The sequence below is a fragment of the Lepus europaeus genome, chromosome 9, assembly GCF_033115175.1.
Source record: "Lepus europaeus isolate LE1 chromosome 9, mLepTim1.pri, whole genome shotgun sequence".
Taxonomy (NCBI): domain Eukaryota; kingdom Metazoa; phylum Chordata; class Mammalia; order Lagomorpha; family Leporidae; genus Lepus; species Lepus europaeus.
The window spans coordinates 21,477,626-21,501,854 of record NC_084835.1 but is presented as its reverse complement, the minus strand read 5'-3'; the positions used below and the strand labels follow the sequence as shown (position 1 = coordinate 21,501,854).

Sequence of the window (24,229 nt, the reverse complement as noted above, 5' to 3'; positions counted from 1 at the left end):
AATCTCAGACTGCACTGTTGTGCCAGGGTCGCAGGACCCCTGATCAGACCCCACCTCGGCCTTGGCAGCGTCCACGTGCGGGAGCGGAGCAGCCCCCAGCCTCTCGGGTCTCCGCTCAGACTCAGGTGGGTTCCACTTCTCCAGGCCAGGTGCCTGCTGCTTGTCTGTCCCGGGCAGTGCTGGCTCCTAGGGCACTGCCCCTCTGCTCCAGGGGATGCCGTTCAGTACCCAGAGTCTAAGCAGAGGGTCAAGGCCAGGCTTTTAGTACACACAGCTCTGAGAGTCACTCATGGGCCAAACTACCTGCCAGTCCCGCCGTCTGGGAGGCTATGGTTTCCCTCGGCATCCATGCATCTTGCTTGCTCACTGGGTCACCTGCGCTGAGTTTGCATCCACACTCACAGGCTGCCTGGCTCTTCCTGGGGTCCTGAGCATGTCTCTCTGCATGCCCGGGCACCCCACTCCAGGTCACCCCTGCAGAAGTGGACGTTTAGTTTGTCATTGGTCAAGAACGAGTGGCCATGCCCTGGAGGGAGCCTTTCACCGAGCCCTTGTGCATCATGGGAGTGTATTCACCAGATGTGGTCTTAGAAGCTGGACTCTACCTTTGAACTTAAGTAGCTTCCTCCACATGTGACATTCGTGACACTTACTAAGATTATGACTTTTACTATGTCCCAGGTCAAGGGCACTGCCGGTCAAGCTCCTCTGCTCTGTGTCCTGCTTCTAGAAGGCAGGGGTGCTGCAGATGAGTGGATGAGAAAGGACATCCACAAGCAGGCAGAGCAGGGCAGACTTGCAGGTGGGGAGTGGGCTGGGTTTCCTCTGGGGAGGTAGAGTCCTGGCCGCGTACCCACCCCCCTCCTCTCTACCCCCAAGGGCTTTTCTGAGCCTCAAGGAACAAGCAGAACTGGCAGCAAGGCTGGGGAGGTGGAGGGGGGAGAAGGAGGGCGGAGAGGGAAGGGGATGCCTATTGGGCAACAGGGCAGGGCGAAACCTCTGCGGTCAGCAAGCCCCGGATAAAGGGGCGTAGGGCAGGTGCAGGTGCAGAGCCTTCATTGCTAAGTCGCCTCAGGACGCAGAGATGAGGCTTCTCTTCCCCATCCTGCTGTTCCTGGGGGTCCTCGGTGAGTGCTGGTGCATGCCCGGCCCTGAGCCTGCAGCCTGGGAGCTGCCAGGGCAGCGGCCAGGGCGTGGGGACATCCTGCCTGCTAGCCTGGGGAGGAACAGGGACAGAATGTCTCCCAGGGCATGGCCAGCACTGCTGAGTGCTTCCCAAAGGCCAGGAAGGGCCCTAGCCCGCCGGGTCGCAGCCCCACAGCCTCTCCCAGGATCAGGGGGTCTCCTGGGGCTGGGAGCTTCTTCAGTGGAGGGGGGTGGTGGGTAGTAGCACCATAATCCTGCAGTCCCTGCCTCGGGGAGCGGCAGTGCGTCTCTGACCCTGCCCTCCAGCCGCTTCTTCCAAGTCCTCCCTTGGGGTGTCTGTCACCCCTCTCTTCTGAAAGCTGGATTGGCCAGGACCAGACTGATGGTTCCCTTCCCACCTGTAGCTCAAGGTCAGGGCCTCCCAGGAGTAGACGTCAGCATCCTTAGCGCCCTCTGGGGAGGTGCCGATGCCCACAGCTCGCTAGAGAGCCCCAGGCTGGACGTTGTACCGCTCAGTGCAAGTCTCTGTGCCTCCTGCAGAGCCAGTTTCCACAGCGGTAAAACTGGAGAAATGACCCCTTCCTGGTTCCTGTGGGACATCGTCCTGCTCTTAGGGCCAGGAAGCCGGTGCGCTGTCCCCTCTACGGAGGATCCCAGCCCCGTGAGCGCGGCGAATGGCTGGGGGTTGCACAGCGGAGAGGCAGCATCTGCAAAGCCCCTTTGGCAGGCGCGGCCGTCTCACCCATGGGCACGGCTGAGCGCTGCCTTGCCCTTCTCCCAGGACTGTGTCCGGCTGCTCCCAGGAAGAGTGTTCGGTGGTGCACCAAGTCCCCGGCAGAGGCAGCTAAATGCTCCAGGCTGCGGAAGAACATGCGAAAGCAAGGCGGCCCGCCGCTGAGCTGCGTCCGGAAGCCGACCTCCCTGGGGTGCATCCAGGCCATCGCGGTGAGTGAGCGCCGCCTGTCGCCCGTGCTCCCCACTACCTCCCGGGGCTGCTTCTTGGGCACTGGGAAGTGGGGAGCAGTCCTCTTCCCTAGGAAATGGTGCTCTAGTGAGGACCAAAGGAAGAGCTGAGGTCAGGAGGCTGTGCGTGGGGGGCAGTTAGTGCGAGGGAATTCATAAGGAATGCAAATTTAAAAAGAATACAAACTCAGGAATCAGATCTAAGAGATGTGTTGGCCCCGGCATTTTCTAGAGCAGTCACAGTGCGTGGAATGACCGCCTGAGCTGCGTGCACGGCCCGGGTGGACTGCAGCGGCTGGGATGGTGAAGAGCACTGGGCTCGTTGCCTGGTTGATTCCTCCCCCGTGGGCTTGTCTCCAGGAACACAGGCAGAAGGGAAAAAGCAAAGGCATCCCTGGGAGCCCAAAGTCAGAAGGAGCCCATGCTGCGGGATTATTTAATAAATCACCCCGCATCCGTGGGACCATAACCTCTGCAGCCGATAAAGTCAGCCAGGGCTCGGGGTGGGGTGGGGGGACGGTGAGGACGGGTGTGCAGTTTTAAATGAGCGGAGCAGCCTGCAGAAAACTTGCTACACAAGGCGGCGGGCGGGGAACGCCCGAGCCGCTCTGGCCTCTGTTTCCAGGATGACAAGGCGGACGCCATGACCCTGGATAGCGGCTTGGTGTTCCAAGCCAGTCAGGCCCCCTACAAACTGCGACCTGTCGCCGTGGAGGTCTACGGGACAGAAGCGAGTGAGTCCTCCCTGGGAGCCCAGTGGAAAGGTGGCCTTGGCCTTGGCCTTGGGCCCCCGTGGAGTCAGAGTGGACGGGCGTGTGGGTCAGGGAAGGGAGTAGCTGGATTGCCTGGGCCAGGTAAAGGTCACTGCTGCTGTCCCTTTCCCACCAGGGATTTGTTCGGGGGTGGGGTGGGGTGGTTCTCCTTCTGGTCTGGGCCAAGAGCTTTGAATTCTCTCTGCAGAGCCACAGACCCACTATTATGCCGTGGCCGTGGCCAGGAAGGGCAGCAACTTCCAGCTGAACCAGCTCCGGGGCCGGAAGTCCTGCCACACGGGCTTTGGCCGGACTGCTGGCTGGAACATCCCCATAGGGACGCTTCGCCCGTTCTTGAACTGGATGGGGCCCCCCAAGCCCCTTAGTGCTGGTGAGCTGGCTGGGGACAGAGGGTGGTCTCAGGCCGGGGGCTCTGGGGGCAAGCACAGGCCACTTTGGGATCCCACAGGCTACCGTGGGGGAAGAATCCAGGTGGGGGTGGGGTGAACCAGTTTGAGCCGGGCGCCGGTAGGGCCCACGGCACCGGCATACCTGAGTGGCTGTGGGTCTGCTCTCAGCAGGGGTATCTGCACTTGCTGTCCCCACACGGAGGCCGCCTGCAGGGCTGGCAGTGGGCTCCATTGGGCCTCAGGGAACGCATGCTAGGGGGAGGGCATGTCTCGACCCAGGCCGACTCACGCTCCAGCCATTGTCTGCTCTCCACAGCTGTGGCCGAGTTCTTCTCCAGCAGCTGTGTGCCCGGGGCAGACGGACAGCGCTTCCCCAACCTGTGCAAGCTGTGTGCGGGGAGCGGCCCAAACCACTGTGCCTTCTCCTCCCGGGAGCCATACTTTGGCTACTCCGGTGCCTTCAGGTGAGCCATCCTGGCCCTTACCCAGGGGCACAGGCCTCCTACAGAGCCCAGCCTGCCACCAAGCTTGGAGCGGGGGGACCTGGAGTGCATGGCCACGTCCTACAGTTGCCGGCTCCAGCTGGGCCCCCTGCCTCTACCCCAGCCTGGTGGGCAGTCGCCACCCGGCGGCCACTTCTGTTTCCCCGAGAACCTTGAAGTTGGCTCTGCTCCTCTGCTGTCTTGGACCCCTCCTGCTAGTTCCTGTCCCCGCCCCTAACCACAGACGTGGACTTGTCGTGAGATGTCTGTGTGGGACAGGACAGCCACAGTGTCCAGGCCGATGGCCCTCCGCCCAACCAGATACAGACAGTGGGCTCTGCCTGGTGCCCCCTCTGCCCTTTCTGCCAAGGTCGAGCACCCCCTTTCCCACGCAGCCTCGGGCACCCTGCAGAGAGGGGGGCCTCCCCAGCTCCTTCATTCTTACAAGAGAGAGCCCCGTGCCTGGGGTTCCATGCCTTTCTCTGCCTCGAAACGCTCTCTGCAGAGAACAAAGTTCTGTTCGCTCAAAGTAGTCAGGGGTCTCCCGTTAGCACCCCAGCCCTCCTCCCATAGACCCTTGCTGCCCTCAGAAGCGGAGTGGTCAGGGCTGCTGGCCCACAGGTGGGGCACAAGGAGGGCCGGGGAGGGGCTGTGGCGCTCACCTTCTGGGGCGCCCTGCTTCCACAGGTGCCTGAGAGACGGGGCCGGAGATGTGGCTTTTATCAGGGAGACTACGGTGTTTGGTAAGAACACGGCTCTGCCCCTGTGATCTGTTTTCGTGCTAATTCTGACCGTGGAGCGAAGCGCAGTGCCCCACAGGGCTCAGCTGTTCTTCTGTGTTCTTTCATATTTCTAATGATGTCCCAAGCTCCCGCTTTCCTTCTCCCTCTGGGGAGATGTCTGTGCCAAGGCGCATGACATGCATCCCCCAGAGGTGTATGTGGGCTTGCAAAACGGAGCGTGAGTAGCTGGGCTCTGTGTTCACAGCTGTTCCCCTGGGAAACCAGGCTTCCCCAGAGGCATTTGGCATCAGAGCTGGGTCCTGGGTTTGGGGTAGATGTGTAGTTCCAGTGGCCCAGGGCTGTCCCCTGCCACATGTCCAGCAGCTTGTCCTGCCCTGTCACCCTTGGGACCGACAGCCCGGAAATGCCCTTCTCCCTAGCATAGCCCACTGTGTGACCCTCACCTGCACCCCCACCGAGAGGCCACCGCATCCCAAGGCTCGGCTCTCACCACCTCTGCACCTGTTCTTACTTTCTCCTGACTTCAGCTTGGGGGTTTCTGACTTTGGTTGCTGTTACTTTGGTTTAAATCGTGGCTGCGAAGCAATAGATGCCCTCGTGGTTTAGTTTGCATTTCTCTGCCATCCCGTGAGTGGGTTTCCCTTTCTGGCTTTATAAACAGTGATCTGGATGCTGTTTCATGCCTTGTTGAGTGAAGTAGGAGTCTTTCTCTCTTGATATAATTGATTGTTTTAGGCATTAGGGAGGTTCTTTCTCAGCCAAGATTCTGTCCACAGCACCCTTTGTAGAACAGAAATCTTGGTTATTGTTTTTTTAAATATTTATTTGAAAGTCAGAGTTACACACAGAGAGAAGGAGAGGCAGAGAGAGAGGGGAGGGGGGAGGGAGAGGTCTTCCCTCTGCTGGTTCACACTCCAATTGGCTGCAATGGCCAGAGCTGTGCCGATCTGAAGCCAAGATCTTCTTCCAGGTCTCCCATGCCGGCACAGGGGCCCAGTGGCTTGGGCTATCTTTCTTTCTTTCTTTCTTTTTTTTGACAGGCAGAGTGGATAGAGAGAGAGACAGAGAGAAAGGTCTTCCTTTTTGCTGTTGATTCACCCTCCAATGGCTGCTGCGGCCGGCACATTGCGCTGATCCGAAGCCAGGAACCAGGTGCTTCTCCTGGTCTCCCATGTGGGTGCAGGGCCCAAGCATTTGGGCCATCCTCCACTGCCTTCCCGGGCCATAGCAGAGAGCTGGCCTGGAAGAGGGGCAACCGGGATAGAATCCGGCTCCCCAGCCGGGACTAGAACCCAGTATGCTGGCGCTGAAAGGCGGAGAATTAGCCTATTAAGCCACGGCGCCGGCCTTTTTTTTTTTTTTTTTTTTTTGGGCTATCTTTCATTGCTTTCCCAGGCCATAGCAGAGAACTGAATCGGAAGTAGAGCAGCTGGGTCGTGAACCGGCGCCCATATGCGATGCGGGTACTGTAGGCGGCAGCACCACTATGCCACAATGCCAGCCCCAAAATCTTCATTATTGATGGGCTCAACGCCATCAGTTTTTTCAATCGATTTATGTTTTGGAGTCTTTTAAAGATGTCCGTGTTCACTCCAAATCATAAGGATTTCCTGTGTCAAGATTAAAGGTCCCTCCACCCTGTGCCCACACACCTGTCTGTATGAACCCTGCCTTGCAAGCCAGGTGTGGACCTGGCTTTCACACTTTGCCCTGTTTCTGGGTGGTAGCAACTGAACCACTTCCGGGTGATGTGTGCAGCCGGTTTACGTGGGGATCGGTTTCTGAAGGGAACAGTTCTGTTCCATTGATATATTTGCATTTTTTTGTTCATTATTCTGGCTGGAGTGAGATTTCACTTTCTAGACAGAGAAAACTCTTTCACTCACTTTGGTGTTGCTTTTCAACTTTCTTGGTTAAAAATTTAGAATTATTTTATTGAAAGGATTCACACTTTAATTTTTATTGGAATCATATTGAATTTAAATTGATCCATGAACAATTTCTAATGTAATTTACAGATTATAGTGTAATAGGAGACACATGCAGAGAGAAATAAACGGATGTACGGAGAGCTCTCTCATCTGCTCTTTCACTCCCCAGACGCCTGCAGTAGCTGGGTCTGGCCAGGCCTGAGCCAGGGGCCAGGAACACAGTCTGGGTCTCCCAGTGGCTGGGAGCACAGGCACTCCCAAGTGACAGCCGAACCAAGACACCAAATGCCCGCCACTAGTTTTCTTCCTTTGGTGGATTTTGCTGTAGATGTTTCAGTCAATGGAATTTATTCAGTTCAATAATTTTACCAAATACGCTGAATTACTATTTTTCTGAAACAAAAGAAAATACCACACAGATAGATGCTGAGCACCCACCTGCTTTTTCTGCACCTGCCAAGGTGGAGAGGATCCACAGTGTTCCTCCTTTACACCATCAGTGTGGTGATTCTGACATTCAGTCACTCTTTCGTTAACAGAGTAAACCAATAAACCTTAATCCTGATTTATAAATGTCTTAAAATACCATTAGATTGACCTGCGCCGTGGCTCACTAGGCTAATCCTCCGCCTGCGGCGCCAGTACTCCAGGTTCTAGTCCCGGCTGGGGCGCTGGATTCTGTCCTGGTTGCTCCTCTTCCAGTCCAGCTCTCTGTTGTGGCCCGGGAGTGCAGTGGAGGATGGCCCAAGTGCTTAGGCCCTGCACCCTCATGGGAGACCAGGAGGAGGCACCTGGCTCCGGACTTCGGATCGGCGCAGCGCGCCGGCCGTGGCGACCATTTGGGGGGTGAACCAGCAGAAGGAAGACCTTTCTCTCTGTCTCTCTCATTGTCTAACTCTGCATGTTAAAAAAAAAATACCATTAGATTGAGTTAGCTACCATGTAATAACAATATTACAAATATGGGAGTCTGGCATTTCTGGTCATAAGTAAAACAGGCCCAGTAATGTCCTTCTCCTTCCTCTGATTTTGACGTCAAGGTCACCCTAGTAAGAGATTATTATATTACTATATATTCTGAAGCATTTTATATAGATTAACATTGGTGAACATTTCCAAACTCTGGCTGGATTCACTTACATAAACATTCTTTTCCCTTCTTTTGATAGACCCAGTGCTGGGAGGTGACTTGGCTGTGTTTTCTGCCCTAACACTTTTGTCATTGGTACTCTCTGCGGAGACGTGGGTGGGGCGGCACCCACTGGCTGCCACCCTCTGCAGAGCTGCCTGGGACACACATGGGGTTCATTCTCCCTGGCTCACCAGGCAGCAGGTGCACGCGGGGGTAATTGGCCCAGTGGTCACCCCTCAGCTGGCCGAGGCTGGCTGGCCACTGTGCTTCCTCTTCTGAGAGTTCTGGGGGCAGCTCGCTACCTGGGTGGGACTATTCTGGCAGCTCAGGCTTTATGGTGAGAAGGGGAGCTCATGGTTGCTGTCAAGAGAGGCTCACCTGAGTCCCCTGCCACCTCTCTGCCCCCCAGAGGACCTGCCGGACAAGGCAGCAAGGGACGCGTTCGAACTGCTCTGCCCGGACAACACCCGGAGGCCGGTGGACCAGTACGAGCGGTGCCACCTGGCCCGAGTGCCTTCCCACGCTGTTGTGGCCCGGAGCGTGAATGGCAGGGAAGACGCCATCTGGGAGTTTCTTCACCAGGCGCAGGTACCAACCTGCCCCTATCCTCCACACCTGCTGTCACCCAAGAAGTCCCATAGCCTCACGGCAGATGATTATTTAGCCCAGCTGTTTGCCTGGGCCATACCCTGGACAGCAGCTACAGGGATGACCCCTCTGGCATTGCCAACACAGTACCTTGAGGACTGCTGCAGAAGCAGGGGGCAGCACGCAAGCTCCTAGGATCCTAGGGGGCCGGGTCGCAGCAATGTCCCAGAGCCCAAGCTGAAGCTGCGCTTGGTACACCTGACCTTGGCAGGTGTCTGCCAAGATTCCCGCCCTCAGTTCGAATCATCCCAAGGATGCCCTGTTCACGAGCAACACCGCCCTTCTCTTTTCCTGTAATCAGGAAAGGTTTGGGAAGAACAAGTCGACGTCGTTCCAGCTCTTCGGCTCCCCAGCAGGGCAGAAGGACCTGCTGTTCAAGGACTCTGCCATCGGGTTCCTGAGGGTCCCCGAGAAGATAGACGCTGGGCTGTACCTTGGCTATAGCTACATCACTGCCATCCAGAACCTGGAGAAAAGTGAGTGGGTGGCAGGCAGGGTCCCTGGTGGCACCGCCGAGTGTGGTGAGCCATGGTGCGGGCCTCTGGGTAGCGAGGCCTGCTCTGGGGTGGGCACGTGTCTGTCTGTGTCTCCTTGCCCCTGTGGGGGCTACACCAGGGCAGGCCTGATGTGGCTGTGAGTGTCTTCTGTTGCCCGAGTCGAGGCAGCTGGGGGACGGGTCTCGCAAAGAGCGTCCCAGCCAGAGACTGCTTCGGTATGCACCTGTGTGCGTCCCCAGCCCTGATGGAAAAATCAGTTTGGCCTCTGTTGAGTGGGAAATCAAGTGGGAATCCAGAGGGAGCAAGAGGCTGGTGGCGCATGCCCCTGGGCGGGGCCCTGAACCTGGCTGCAGACAGTGCAGTGGGGCTTGGTGGGGCTCAGGGTGGAGCAGGGACTGCGCTGTGGTTCATGATGGAGACTTGAGGCCTTAGGATGGGTCCAGCTCCCCCAGGCCATCTCTTGGGTGGACACTGCTTTCTGTGTCACTGGGCTTTGGCCTCAAGACACAGGTGCTAGGCTCCTTGTTACATTAAGGAGTGATACTGGGCGAGGTTGCAAGCCAGGGAAAAAACCCAAAGGAAAGGGAATTTGCAACAAAGGGAGCCACAGGCCAGGAGAGGCTGGCGAGGAGCCAGCATGGGTTACCCCCGACCAAGGGAAGGCTTGCCTGGGAGCCTGGGCTTCTGCGAGGAGGGACCTGGGTCCCTGGCGGGGCTCGGGGCCCCTGCTGACCTGCGTCGTCCCCCGGCAGCGGAGGTGGCTGTGGCAGCCCGGCAGTCCCTGGTCGTGTGGTGCGCCGTGGGCAGCAAGGAGCTGCACAAGTGCAGCCAGTGGAGCCGCCTGAGCCAGGGCAGCGTGGCCTGTGCCGTGGCACCCACCACGGAGGACTGCATCGCCCTCATCCTGGTAGGTGGCCTGTGCAGGGTACATGGTGGCTAGATTCGGGGCTGGGTGCTCCTGAGACCACCCAGGTCACGGGCTCCTGCTCAAAGTAGAGTTGGGGGGTCCCAGAGGCTACGGCGGGTGTGGGGAAGCCAGACCAGCCCGGAGCGGTGTGCTCAGGGAGCCTGCTTGGTGATGACAGGTGCGGTTTTAAATTGAGCTTTGCACTCCTATGATTCAGGGCCATTTGGAGAACTGGAAAAGGATCCTGGTATTGCGCCCCACCCCCACCCCCATCCATGTGGGACTGCACCCAGAGGCAGCCACATTTCAATTGTTATCCAGGCCAGGATTTCCCTGTGTGTCCCGAGTTAGGCACGCAGCGATGCTGGCTTGCGTCAGTTCGGTAGCTTCTGCCGGGCGTGTGTGTCGTGGGCATCTTCCCACGTGAATCCTTATTCTTGGCAACCACGTATTACTAAGTGGCTTCAAGATAGCTTTTTTGTGGACATGACTCAGTGTAGCCAAGACCCTGTTCTCCAGCCCCTGACTTTGCTATTATCCGTAACCCTGTGATGTGCATTTTTGATTGGCAATCTTTGACCACATCTCCAGTTATTTTTAATATAAATGTGAAGAAAGGATTCCTGGGCTGCAGAGGGAGCTTTCAAGGCTTGGTGAGACCACGCCCCTGTGTGGGGAGGGGGCTCGTTCACAGGGGAGGGAGCCCGGTGTGTGATGACTTCCGCGTGGCTCGCTGAGTGTGGTGGCAGCGGGCTGAGCCTCAAGCAGCCAGCTGTCCCCCTTCGTCCCCTCAGTGGGAGCTGTCCTGAGTCCTTTGGGGACAGAGTTAAGGCAACCTCTACTCTTTCCAATTGAACGGACAGAAAGCAGACGGCAAGGGGGGCGGCAGAGGGTCGGCAGTGGGCGTGGTGTTTCCTTTGGGTCCTGCTGCACCGGGACAGCAGGTGGCCAGCCAGCTCTGGGAGAGAGCCTCGCTGCCGCATGGTGACCTGCTTTGTCTCTGCAGAAGGGAGACGCTGACGCCATGAGTTTGGATGGAGGATACATCTACACCGCCGGCAAGTGTGGGCTGGTGCCCGTCCTGGCGGAGAATTCAAGTGAGTGCCCTTAGTGACCTGTGGGGTTGATTTCCTCTGGCTCACAGGATGGCGGTCGGGAGGAGGAACCCGCTCCGTGGATCCGGGTGGAGGAGTTATGATGGACAGATGATACATTCCAGCAGGGACAGTCAGCAGAAGGGGCGGTGTGGCCCACAGAGCCCCCCGTGTCGAGAGATGTTTTAAGAGTGTAGCTTGTGCGTGGAAACGTGCACACACATGTACAACGCAGTGACATCTCGCAGACCGCACGTCCCCGTGCTCTGACGCCCGGATGAAGACGCGGCAGGTCTCAGAAGCGCCCTGGCGTCCTGCTGGGATGCTGGGATACTTCCCGACTTCCAACAGGGCAGGATCGGCTCTGCCTGCTTTGACACATGACGTGAGAGGAGTCACACAGCATGTTTTTTGTTAGGGTCTGGTTCCTCTGGCTCGCTTGTCTGCCGGGGGTCTCCACCCAAGTGTGCAGTTGGAGACAACTCAACCCCTTTGTTGTAGAGCGTCCTCCCCTGGGACTCTGCCGACCTTTTCCAGCCATGTGGCTGCGGCCGGGTATTTGAATAATTTCCAGCCAGTGAACACCTATGAGGGTACATCAAAAAAGTTCAAACAGTTGAATCGAATGATAATAAGTATTCTCATGAGCTTTTTGAAACACTCCGATAGATTCATTTATTTTGCATGGAACCGCTGGGACAATCTCCTTGGATTTGATTTAGCATCATTGAAATCTAAGTTCGTGGCTTCTTAATAAATCTGAGTGATGATGTTTTGCTTGAATTCGTTCTTTCAGTATCCCGAGAAGGTGTCAGCTCTGACTGTGTGAACAGACGATCGGAAGGTGAGTTGGAATCGGTCACTTTCAGGGTCAAGTTCTTGTTGAAGCAGGAGGTGGTGGGGGACTTTAAAACACTCACAGATGGGGTGGTATTTGGTGGAGAAGCTAGGTCACTGCCTGTGGCGTCCACATCCCACACCAGGGCACTGGTTGGAGTCCTGGATACTCCGCTTCCAATCCAGCTTCCTGGGGGGCAGCAGGTGATGGCCCAAGTGCTTGGGCCCTGCCACTCCTCTGGCAGACCTGGCCTGAGTTCAGGACTCCTGGCTTTGGCTTGGTGCAGTCTTGGGTGTTACAGACATTGGGGAGAATGAACCAGTGGGTGGAAGGTCAGTCACCATCTCTCTTAAATAGAATGAAAATAAATAGAACTTAGAAAAACTTACAGAAAGAGATGCAACTGTAGGAGCCATAAGTACTGTTAGAGATGCAAGTAATTCATTGAGGAATAATTAGAATCGATGCTTGTGTGAACTTTCCCATTCGGCAGAGAACTTTCACATAGTTCCTCACTGTGTCCTGACCATGTAGAAGGAGGGACATCACTCCCATCTTGTATGGATGAGAAAGCAGCGGCCCAGAGGGTTCTCCAGGCCCAGGATCTCAATCACAGCCACATACGATATTGTGGCAGACCTCGGCTTTGAACCCGGGCTCTTGCACCAAATTGGGTGCTCCAGGTACCACCAGAGCCGGCTGCTGGTGGCTGCTCTATAGAAGAGGTGCAGCGCTTGCCCCTAGGGGCGTCGTCAGATGCCTCTCTCCCTGGACGGAACCCACGTGAAGTCCCCCTCAGTGCAGGGTTGGGTTGGACTGAGCACAGGGCGGGCTTTGGAGACACTTGCATCCACTGCCATTGGGCTGGTGGCTGTCACTGCGCTTGCCCAATGCATGGTGGGTCTCACCTGCCACTGGGTACTTGTTGTGTTTGTAGCCAGCAGGTGAAGGGGAGTTGCTGGTTTGCAGCTCAGGCACTGTGTGGCTGCCAGGGACACGTCCCGGCCATCACTAAAGGATCCGCTTTTCTTTGATTTTTTAAAAAAAATTTCTTTATTTATTTGTAAGTCAGAATTAGAGAGAAAGATCTTCCATCCGCTGGTTCACTCTCCAGATGGTTGCAGTGGTTGGGGCTGGGCCAGGCTGAAGCCAGGAGCTTCTTCTGGGTCTCCCACGTAGGTGCAGGGGCCCAAGCACTTAGGCCATCTTCTGCTCCTTTCTTACGTGCATTAGCAGGAAACTGGATTGGAAGCGGAGCAGCTGGGACTTGAACTGGCACCGATATGGGATGCTGGCTTCACAGGCAGCAGCTTTACCCGCTGTGCCACAGTGCCAGCCCCAAAGATCAGCTTTTCTTAGGATTTTATTTCATAACTCCGATGCATGCCATCCGAGCATAGGGGTGATGGCTTAGGCTTCTACGGTCTACACAGCCAGGGCCGGTCACCTGGGGAGTGGCTGCCCCATGGTAGTTCTTGGCCTGCGTCTGGCTCCTGGACACTCAGCCTTGCTTGTTTGTCATGCGCTGTGCCAGGGTATCTTGCCGTGGCAGTGGTGAGGACATCGAACCCTAACATCACCTGGAACTCTCTGAGGGGCAAGAAGTCCTGCCACACCGCCGTGGGCAGGACCGCAGGCTGGAACATCCCCATGGGCTTGCTCTTCAACCAGATAGGCTCCTGCAGGTTCGGTAAGGTGTACCACGGGTGCTGTGGGTGGGCACCCTGGGGGCGGGGGTGGGGTGGGGGCGTGGTGCTGCGGAAGTCCAGGGAAGGGAGTGGAGGGCATTGGCAGGCTGCCTGTGGGCTGTGAGTCTGTCTGGTAGAAGTCACGGCTGACCTGGGAGATTCCCACCCAGTGCTGTTCATGGTCCATTCACCCCCTCCAAGACGAGACCCTGGATCTCAGCCCGTTTCCCGTACCCTAGGAACGGGTTCAGGATTCTCCCTACCTCTTGGAGCTCTGGATCTAAATCCCCCGAAGGCAGCTTCCCAGCTCCGGGGAGGCACCTGCCTGCCTCCTGAGAGGTGAGCTCTGTTACTAACAGAGCTGACTCCTTGCTCCGCACTGCACGAGACCCCGAATCAGACCTGAAGGGGGCTGGCTCAGCCTCACTCGGGAGCCCTCTCCCCGCCGACTCAATGTAAGCTGTGGGCTGGGGGTGTGAGGAGGGTAGCACGTTGCTGTTGCAGCTCACTCCAGCAGATGTCTCCTGGGGCAGGGTTGTCCTGTGCGGGTGGATGGGGCTTTTATGGGATGCTGCCCCTCCCCCAGTGCCCACAGGGGACTCTAGGCTGTAGGGGCGGGAAGCTGCCCAGCCTTTCCCAAGGTTGCCATAGAGCGGCTATTCCAGGGGCAGGGACTAAAGGGGGCCTGACCATGGGTGACAGGTGCTCAATGGGGCAGGCCTTTCTTGTTAGCTCTGCGCCCCCTCTTTGCTGGGGTGAGATCACACAGCGAGTTAGAGTAGGGTCAGCTGCATCCCCCCCAGCCCCTAAAGAAGCCGGCGTTCATGGCCCCGTCATGTGCGTGCAGTCCAGGAGCTGATGATGACTGCGCTGTCCTGGATGGACTCCACGCTCAGGGGCACCTCGGGCTCCCATCCCAGCCGCCGCAGAGCTGGTCCCTGCTCCTGTGTGCAAGATGAGGAAAGGAAGGAGAAGGGGTACAAGGGAGTCGCCAGGAGGCTGGCATCTGACACTCCCTCTCCGTTCTCCCTGGCTGGGGCCTAACCTCAGGGCTGTGTCAGCCATCGGGTACGGGCCGCGTGCACCGACGCGGATCGCGAGGGCTGACTTCCCACGCTTCTCTCTCCAGATGAATTCTTCAGTCAGAGCTGCGCCCCCGGCTCTGACCCGAGATCCAAACTCTGCGCTCTTTGTGTTGGTAACGAGATGGGCGAGGAGAAGTGTGTGCCTAACGGCAACGAGAGGTACCACGGCTACAATGGCGCTTTCAGGTGAGCGTGTGGCTCGGCACCGCCAGGAGAGAGCCAAGTCCCTGGTCCTTCAGCTGCGTGTGGCCGGTGAGGTCACCCTGTGGGTTGGCAAATGGGCAGCACCACCGGGGGGTGCATCACAGCCACCACTGCAGAGAGTGGAGCCTGGCACGGGGCCGACTCGCCTCCCCCATGCAGAGGCCTGAGCCGTTCACCTGCTGTGGGCCTCAGCGGCCTGGCCCCATGGTTGGAATCGAACGGGCAGGGTCTGTGGCACCCTAAGTGCTTTCTACAAGTCAGCTTGACGAGGAGAAGTCCCCCTCCTGTAGCCACCGCCCCTTCCGGTCTCCTAGGTCACCAGTGTGGGACGTTTTCACGTGCATCTTTGACTTTGGCCTTAGACGTGGCAAAGAGAAAGCAGTCTGGCATTGCTGTGCTCCAGAGGTGAACTGGAAGATCATAGTAAACAGTAATGACTGCCCACAGCCCGCCCTGGCAACTGCTGTCAGCTGGGCCATGCTCTCAGTGGGATGGCTCAGGGGCTGTTAGGGCACAGGTTTTCCCAGTCCGTTCTCCTCCAGTTGCTAGGGGTAGCTTCCTCCACCAGATGGCGCTGTGTACCTGAGAATGACAGTGGCAAACTGCAGCGTTCTGTGGGTCCCCTCTTCTCAGACCCACAGCAAGGCATTATTTCCCTGGAAACACTTAGACTTTTTGGTTGTGCTAGAAGATGCGGCTTTGTCTTATTCAAATACGCTGGGGGAAATCTATAACAAAGTAGCTGAACACTGGCACCGGAAGTCTCATGGACCCCTGTATTTCTGACACCCCATATGCTGGTTCTTGATTTTTGACTCCCAGCTATTTTCTGTTCACTTTGGCTGTGGCCATCTGCTCCCTCCTGCTCCCTGTGCCTCCTCCAGGCCACACCACACACAGGGGTCACGTTCAGTGCTGACATTATTCTCAGATTACGGATGTGGCACGATAGGATTGTTTCCCTTATGGTATAGACTTTTTACTCTGCAGCTCGTGGGTGTCTGAATTTTTAAAACGTTCTCTGCTTGGAACAGAATTCACTAATTCATCTCCAAATTGTCAATTCACTAATTCCCCTACAAACGGCCTGCCGCTCAGGTACCAGTCTGTGCACACAGGCACTGGGCCATCTCGGGTACCAGTCTGTGCGCACAGGCACTGGGCCATCTCGGGTACCAGTCTGTGCGCACAGGCACTGGGCCATCTCGGGTACCAGTCTGCACACACAGGCACTGGGGGCCATCTCGGGTACCAGTCTGCGCACACAGGCACTGGGGGCCATCTCGGGTACCAGTCTGCGCACACAGGCACTGGGCCATCTCGGGTACCAGTCTGCACACACAGGCACTGGGCCATCTCGGGTACCAGTCTGCGCACACAGGCACTGGGCCATCTCGGGTACCAGTCTGCGCACACAGGCACTGTGCCATCTCGGGTACCAGTCTGCGCACACAGGTACTGGGCCATCTCGGGTACCAGTCTGCGCACACAGGCACTGGGCCATCTCGGGTACCAGTCTGCGCACACAGGCACTGGGCCATCTCGGGTACCAGTCTGCGCACACAGGCACTGGGCCATCTCGGGTACCAGTCTGTGCACACAGGTACTGGGCCATCTCGGGTACCAGTCTGCGCACACAGGCACTGGGCCATCTCGGGTACCAGTCTGCGCACACAGGTACTGGGCCATCTCGGGTACCAGTCTGCGCACACAGGTACTGGGCCATCTCGGGTACCAGTCTGCGCACACAGGCACTGGGCCATCTCGGGTACCAGTCTGCGCACACAGGCACTGGGCCATCTCGGGTACCAGTCTGCGCACACAGGTACTGGGCCATCTCGGGTACCAGTCTGCGCACACAGGTACTGGGCCATCTCGGGTACCAGTCTGCGCACACAGGCACTGTGCCATCTCGGGTACCAGTCTGCGCACACAGGTACTGGGGCCATCTCGGGTACCAGTCTGCGCACACAGGCACTGGGCCATCTCGGGTACCAGTCTGCGCACAGGCATTGGGCCATCTCGGGTACCAGTCTGCGCACACAGGTACTGGGCCATCTCGGGTACCAGTCTGCGCACACAGGCACTGGGCCATCTCGGGTACCAGTCTGCGCACACAGGCACTGTGCCATCTCGGGTACCAGTTTGAGCGCACAGGCACTGGGGCCATCTCGGGTACCAGTCTGCGCACACAGGCACTGGGCCATCTCGGGTACCAGTCTGCGCACACAGGCACTGTGCCATCTCGGGTACCAGTCTGCGCACACAGGTACTGGGGCCATCTCGGGTACCAGTCTGCGCACACAGGTACTGGGCCATCTCGGGTACCAGTCTGCGCACACAGGCACTGGGCCATCTCGGGTACCAGTTTGAGCGCACAGGCACTGGGGCCATCTCGGGTACCAGTCTGTGCACACAGGCACTGGGCCATCTCGGGTACCAGTCTGTGCACACAGGCACTGGGCCATCTCGGGTACCAGTCTGTGCACACAAGTACTGGGCCATCTCGGGTACCAGTCTGCGCACAGGCACTGGGGCCATCTCGGGTACCAGTCTGCGCACACAGGCACTGGGCCATCTCAGGTACCAGTCTGTGCACACAGGTACTGGGGCCATCTCGGGTACCAGTCTGCGCACACAGGTACTAGGGCCATCTCGGGTACCAGTCTGCGCACACAGGCACTGGGCCATCTCGGGTACCAGTCTGTGCACACAGGTACTGGGGCCATCTCGGGTACCAGTCTGCGCACACAGGTACTGGGGGCCATCTCGGCATCCTCACTGGCCGTGAAGGCCTTTGGTCCCCTGCGGTCGTTGTGGGGCGCACTCTAGGCCACCTGTCCTGCATGGCCCTGGGGTTCCCCGTGATCGGCCTCCGGGGGCTCCCTCTGTCTTGTTTCACCTGACGCAGCCTGTTTCCCAGATCCTGCGCCCTCCTCTTTCTTGGTTCTGTTGGAATGCTTGAGAAGTGGTGAATGGGAGTCGCTAGCTTTGGAGCGCTGAGTTGGAAAACATCTTTATCCTCCCTTTGCGATGATTCATGGCTTGGCCGAGTGACTGCGTCTGTGTTGGAAAACGTTTTCCCCGGGGTTTGGACAGACTTTCTGCTTGTGGGAAATGACAGCTTTAGGCTACTTTGTTCACTCTGTCGCTGAAAATAAGCAAAACTGCTGGCTTACGTGCACACGACACCTTCGCATGCGTTTGTTCTCGGAGGCGTCGAATAACTGGTGCGGTACAGGGCGTGGTCAGAGGAAGATCCAACAGGGCGTAGGGGTCAGAGTGAGGGGAGGCCACTTTGTACTGACGACACCTGCTCTGATACACCGGACCCAAGGGCTGCAGGCACCCTTTGGTTCAGAGGGAACCAGAACTCCGTCCGCCTCCACCCCCAGGGGCTTCACGTTGCCTGGGTGTTGAGGCCAACAGGGAGGAGGGCCGTCCCTGAGAAGCCAAAAGCATGCGCGTTCTCCTGTGAGTTTCCAGTTCACACTGTGTCTCCCGGGGTGATCCAGAAATTCTTAACTCGTCGATAGCTTTTTTTTCAGTTGGTCGCAGGCTAAGAGTCTCTTTAGGAACCTTCTTGAGGTCACCATCTCTGGGTTGGTCCACAAGGACAGCTCGGAAATACTGTTTGGTGACAATGGCAGTGCAGAGTAACCGTGACGATACTGACCAGACACAAAGGAGAAAGAAGTTACCAGAAGCAAATAATTAGTGTTTTTAAGAAGGAAAAAAAAACCAGAACTTTTAGAAAGGAAAAACAATACAGCAATTGAAATTAACCATGTATTTGATAAGTTTCACAGATCAGACAGCTAGAAAGTGAATTGGTGAAATGGAAGATATTTGAAATCAAAAATCTGGATCTAGCTTAGAAAGATAAAAAGATAGAGAATGTTGCATATTGAGAATCTTAAAATCTAACTAGAAGAGGCCTTCTTCGAATGTGTGAGTCATGGGTCAGGAAAGTTTAAAGTGGGCGTTGTGTGGGTTCTTTTTATCTGAAAACTGAAGTGAAGCAGTTTTGAGAATTTTTATTTTAATTTTTATTCTTTTCTCTGCTTTCTGTTTATATTTTAATTCTTCAGTTGTGGACTGTCTTGAAGAATCATCTTCTAAATTATCTGCTCTTTATCTTCTGGTTTCTGGGATGTTTGCTGAGTTTAATACTCTAAATATCATTTAAATGAATTTATGATTTTTTTTTTTTTACTTTCAAATAACGTTTTGTGTTCTGAGTGTCCCGTTTTGGAGTTTTCTGTCCTTACTTTACAAATGCTGTGCTTTCTTTGATGGCGTTAATTGCAATCTTTGGAAAGAGTTTCAATTTTCTTCCCTGTGTGGTCTCTGTACGCTCTCTGTGTAGTGGTCTTAATGGTCTTGCTCTCCGCGTCCGAGGGTCTCCCTCCAGTACCTGATCACCTCGCACTGTTTGTCCGCATCACAGGGGAGCCCCGCCAGCCGCAGTGAAGCCCTGGCGCTGGTTCTCGGCTCCGTGTCAGCTGCCAGCTCTCGGCGAGCGCTTGGCTTCATTCCGTTTGAGTCATTTCACTGTGGGTGTCCAAGGTTCAAGGGTATTTTCTTGAGTTGAGCACATTCCCCAGAGACTGCATCCCGTGGTCTGTTGCTTGGGAGGCATTGCCGTGGCCCGGCCTTCCATAGCTGAGCAGGGACAGGGGCTCTGCTGTGACTTTGCAGGACACAGATTTTTCAGTCCCCTCGGTTCTCAGTGCTGCGCACCTGCCCTCAGCTACTGAGCTCTGGGCCTACAATGTGGCTGAGATCCCACAAAATGGCGCTGTGCACTTTCTGGGTGAGCGGAATGTGGGGGCACCTGCCCTGCGCCTCGCACGGGCTCCGGCCTCCGACTGCTGAGCCGTGCTGCACTTCCGCCTGCAGTGCACGTGGCTCGCTTCTGGGCTTCCACCACCTCCGGACTGGGCGACGGCTTTCTCGGCTCTGTGGGGTCAGGTCCTGCTCGTCCATTTGTTCCCTAACTTCCGAACATTGTCACTGTCATCTCCTCTTTTTCTTTCTTGGGTGTGCGACTATTAAAAAATTCTCATTAATATGATTTTATTAGGATTTTAAAAGGAGAGAATGTAGACATTTCTGGTTTTTTTTTTTTTTTTTTTTTTGACAGAGTGGACAGTGAGAGAGAAACAGAGAGAAAGGTCTTCCTTTGCCATTGGTTCACCCTCCAATGGCCGCTGCGGCTGGCACACTGCGGCTGGTGCACAGCGCTGATCCGATGGCAGGAGCCAGGTGCTTCTGGTCTCCCATGGGGTGCAGGGCCCAAGGACTTGGGCCATCCTCCACTGCACTCCCTGGCCACAGCAGAGAGCTGGACTGGAAGAGGGGCAACCGGGACAGAACCCGGCGCCCTGACCGGGACTAGAACCCGGTGTGCTGGCGCCACAAGGTGGAAGATTAGCCTATTGAGCCGTGGCGCCAGCCGACATTTCTGTTTAATCTGCTGTGTTAAAACTCTGAACTCCTGGAAATATTTTATCTTGTGTTTGCTCCATGTGATGGTTTTTGTGATGTATATTACAAATATTTATGAAAATTCTTATAGTTTCTAATATCTGATGGTGTGTTTATTTTCTGGAACATTCTAGATGCCTGGCTGAAAACGCTGGAGATGTTGCATTCATAAAAGCTGTCACTGTGCTGCAGAACACCAACGGTAGGGGCACAGAGCAGAGTTTCTGTGTCATAGCACATCCTGGTGTTCAGATTTGCAATTGGAAGATGGCCTGACATTTTTCTTTTGCTGTGCTGGTCCAAAGCCAGGAGCCAGGAGCTTCTTCCGGGTCTCCCACGCGGGTGCAGGGGCCCGAGGACTTGGGTCGTCTTCGACTGCTTTCCCAGTGGGACAAAATCATGAGCTGGTACAGATGATAGGAGGCATCTGCCAACCAGGGTCTGAACCTTCACTCTGTCCTCCGGAAAAAAAAATGACCCAATTCTAGATCGCTCCGCTGCCTGCTACACATGGGGGGGATTTGGGGCATTTTATGTCCATTTTGAGTGGCCGGTGGGATGATTCCCTCCACCCAGCAAAGACCCCCGACCAAGCAGGGCGCTCGGTGCTGATGTTGCTTTCTCTCACCAGGGAAGAACCCGGAGCCCTGGGCCAGGGACTTGAAACAGGAGGATTTTGAGCTGCTGTGCCTGGACGGCACCCGGCGGCCTGTGGCCGAGGCCAAGAGCTGCCACCTGGCCATGGCCCCCAGCCACGCGGTGGTGTCGCGCAAGGACAAGGTGGAGCGCCTTGAGCAGGTGCTGCTGCAGCAGCAGGTATCAGCGTCCTGGCCTCGCGCGCTTTCGTCCCTGCATGGGTCCTGGCTAGGTGGGGACGGCACGGAGCCGTGGCCCTGCCCAGCGTCCCAGCGGGCACTGGGAGCCTCTGAGTGTGCGCTTTCCCGGGCTGCCTTCACTTCCCCTTGGGATCTCTGTGCCCCTGGACGAGTCCCCCGCAGAGGGGGCCTGGCCTTTCCCTTCTGCTGTTATTAGGCAAACGGGGGGAGGCGGCAGAGTCCTGCAGGCACAGCTTCCGGTCAGAGTGGTTTACTCTGAAGCTGTTCCCCGGGCCTGGGCGGCCTGAATGTGTTCTGGACAAGGCCCAACAGCGAGACAGCCAGAACTTGCTCCATAGATTCTGAGCGCTCTCTCTGAGTGTGGTGGGGAAAAATCCTAAAATGTTCTTCAAATCTTGGATCTGCTGTTAGGACTTCTGTCTGTGTGGAGACGCCACACAGGTGTGCTTAGAGAGCCCGCAGCCCTGGGATAGCGACAGTGGGCACAGTAACTGGCCCTTGGCCGAGCCCTTGCCACAGCTGCCGGTGCTGGGAAGCGATGTGCCATTACTACAGCGTTTGATCTCCTGGCTCACCCACACCGGGGTCCTGGATATACAGCAGACGTGGCTAAGGGAGCCTGAGTGACCGGCCCGGGGCCACCTCCTGCTTAGTGACAGAGCCTGGTTTCCCCGTGCACATGGCCTCCCTGGGAAGGCTGGCCTATGAGAATGTTCCAGGTGGTCAACTTTTGGGGCAGATCTCACAAATCCTCAGCGGTCACTCAGTTGCCTGGAAGCAGGTCTGTGCAGAGGTCACAGTTTTAGAAGTGGGGGGAAATGGTGGGAGGTGAGACCAGGGGCAGTGTGGAGCCTGTGCCTGTCCCCAGGAGCATGGCAGGGGAACGGTCACCAGGGCAGTGGAGTGACTCCGGCACTCGGCTCCTCCGCCCCACGGTCATCGCCAGGCTGGTACTGGCTGAGAGAAAGGCCCTTGGCCTCCACCAGCCCACGCTCTCCCCTGTTTGCCTCGGCTACGCTCTTAGCATCTGCCCTTTCCACACAGGCTAAGTTTGGAAAGAGTGGAGCCAGGTGCCTGGGAGAGTTCTGCTTGTTCAAGTCTGATTTCCCGAACCTTCTGTTCAATGACAACACGGAGTGTCTGGCCAGACTCCAAGGCAACACAACATATGAAACATATTTGGGACCCCAGTATGTGGCGGCCATTGGTCATCTGAGACGGTGCTCGAGCTCTCGTAAGTGGACCCAGGGGGCATCGCTGAGAAGCCACCATGGGTGGATGAGGAGATCTGAGGGCCACCCGGGAATGAAGCCGGGTGTTACAGTGTTAAGGCACTGTACTATCTCTACCCCAGGAGGTTACAATCTCACTGGCCAGGTGAAGGAATTGGAGAATGAAACGAAGCAGTGTGTTACTAGGCTAAGATTGTGTCAAACTGATAATGACATCGGTTCCGGTTTAGTCAATGGAACGGAGCAGGTATATTTACAAACACATTGAGAAATGACAGCATCTGGCTTTGGGACAGTTACCAGGGAGGATACCCAATGTCAAGGAGAGCAGGTGCAGGGAAAGACAGTGAGGAGGAGCAATTAGCCGTCATTTAATCCTTAGATTAAATGATCCGCAGAGCGTGGGAAAGCTCCTGGTGAGGAGTCCCACATTGCAGCACACACAGACTGCCCCGGGCTCTGTGGCCCCTCGGCTTACTGCTCCCAGACCCTTACCCAGGGACTCCCAGCCCCTGGGGCTGCTCTTGGTCCAGGGCTGGGCACGGAGTTCCCGAGGAGCCATGCCAATTCTCACAGCTTAGAGGTGCTGCTGGAATTTCTGAGTTGAGCCAGAGCTGCTACTGAACAGTGCACAGGACAGCCCACCACCACCACCCGACCAGGCCTCGGATGGCGCGGGTGCCAAGGCTCAGGAGCCCTGTGCTGTGTTCATCAGCATCTCGGGTCAGCGTGAGACAGGACAGGACCCCACTTGGAGAGCTGCGGCTGGAGCCCGCTGCGGAGCCCAGGGCCCCTTGAAGGCAGGGACTCCCAGGGCTCAGCAAGTGTGTGGGAGCAAATGCGCGAAGGCGTAGATGAGCAAGGTTCCAAAAGGATGGTATGAAGATGAGCGATGTCGTTAACCACTCACATGCCGGAAGGAGTTACGGGATCGCTGATGATCCCTGGAGCTGAGGGGCTGATGGTACATCCCGTCAGACACAGGTCGGCTGGGTGGTTGTGTCCCTGAGGCCGGAGCAGGCTGGCGCCGGCCAGGTGGATCTGTGTGTGTGTGTGTGTGTGTATAGGGAGGCTCAGTGTGGCCAGCACCGACTCTCTCCTGGGTAGGGGAAGGGCGGAGGGAACTGTTTATGTTAATAAATCTTCGTGATGTATTGATGTGCAAAACTGACTTACTGATTAAAAAAAGAAATGAGCTTCTGACTCCGCTGCTCTGTTGTGTCCCACAGCGCTCCTGGAAGCCTGCGCCTTCCTTAGGAAGTAAAACCCAGGAAGAAGATGGCTCTGCCTCCCTGCCAGACAGCCTCAGGCCTTCCCGGCCCTCAGCCCCGCCCTCCCGGTCCTCAGCCCCGCCCCCATGCCCTCAGCCCCACCCCCACCGCTGTCCTCCCTTGCTGAGGGTGGGGTTTGCCAGCCCATCTGTTTTCACAGTTCCCTGCAAGAAATAAAATCAGCAAGCAGTAAGATGAGGAGTGTCGCTGACTTTCTCTCCTGTCAAGTGTCATTGGTCGTTTCTAGAATCCCGTATCTGAGCCAGTTCCTGCATGGGGGGCCCTCTTCTATCAAATTGTTCGGGTCCAGCCCCTCTATGTGCTGTGGTCTGGGGTGGGATGCCCGGGGGTCTGGAGTGGAGAGACTGGCCAGGCAACCATTCTCCCCAAGGGCTCTGCTTGGCTATTCAGAGCTGTCTCTGTGTGTGTGCCAGGCTGTGCCTGGAAGTGTGTGTGCCTGCATACTCACGTGTATGCGTGTGCCCTGAGGGATGTGTGCACACGTGTGTGTGTGTGTGTGTGTCTCCAAAGTGAGCAAGAAATGGAGACTGTCAAACATTTGTGATGGCTTAGTATTTTTAAGACTTACTTGTTTATTTAGTTATTTTAAAGGCAGAATAACAGGGGGAGGGAGGGAGAGAGAGAGAGAGAGATCGATCGATCGATCGATCGATCTTCCATCTACTGGTTCACTCCCCAAATGGCTGGAACACCCTGGGCTCAGCCAGGCTGAAGCCAGGAACCAGAAATTCCATTTGGGTCTCACCCAAGCGTGATGGAAACCCAAGTGCTTGAGCCGTCATCTGCTGTTTTCCAGGGTGCGTTCACAGGGAGCTGGATTGGAAGCTGAGTAACCAGGACTTAAACTGGCTCTCAGATA

The 24,229-nt window shown here is 56.5% G+C and overlaps 1 protein-coding gene across 1 annotated transcript; it reads left to right on the top strand.

The window, feature by feature from the left end:
* The first annotated feature begins 1,084 nt into the window (after window positions 1-1,084).
* Window positions 1,085-23,342, top strand: LTF (lactotransferrin). The gene is made up of 17 exons (XM_062200144.1): window positions 1,085-1,127; window positions 1,928-2,091; window positions 2,735-2,843; window positions 3,070-3,252; window positions 3,588-3,735; window positions 4,441-4,496; window positions 7,969-8,147; window positions 8,509-8,683; window positions 9,457-9,611; window positions 10,618-10,708; window positions 11,502-11,549; window positions 13,078-13,233; window positions 14,361-14,502; window positions 20,145-20,212; window positions 20,642-20,826; window positions 21,891-22,080; window positions 23,308-23,342. The coding sequence occupies exons 1-17, from the start codon at window positions 1,085-1,087 to the stop codon at window positions 23,340-23,342; spliced, it is 2,127 nt and encodes a 708-aa protein (XP_062056128.1).
* Window positions 23,343-24,229: the final 887 nt, after the last annotated feature.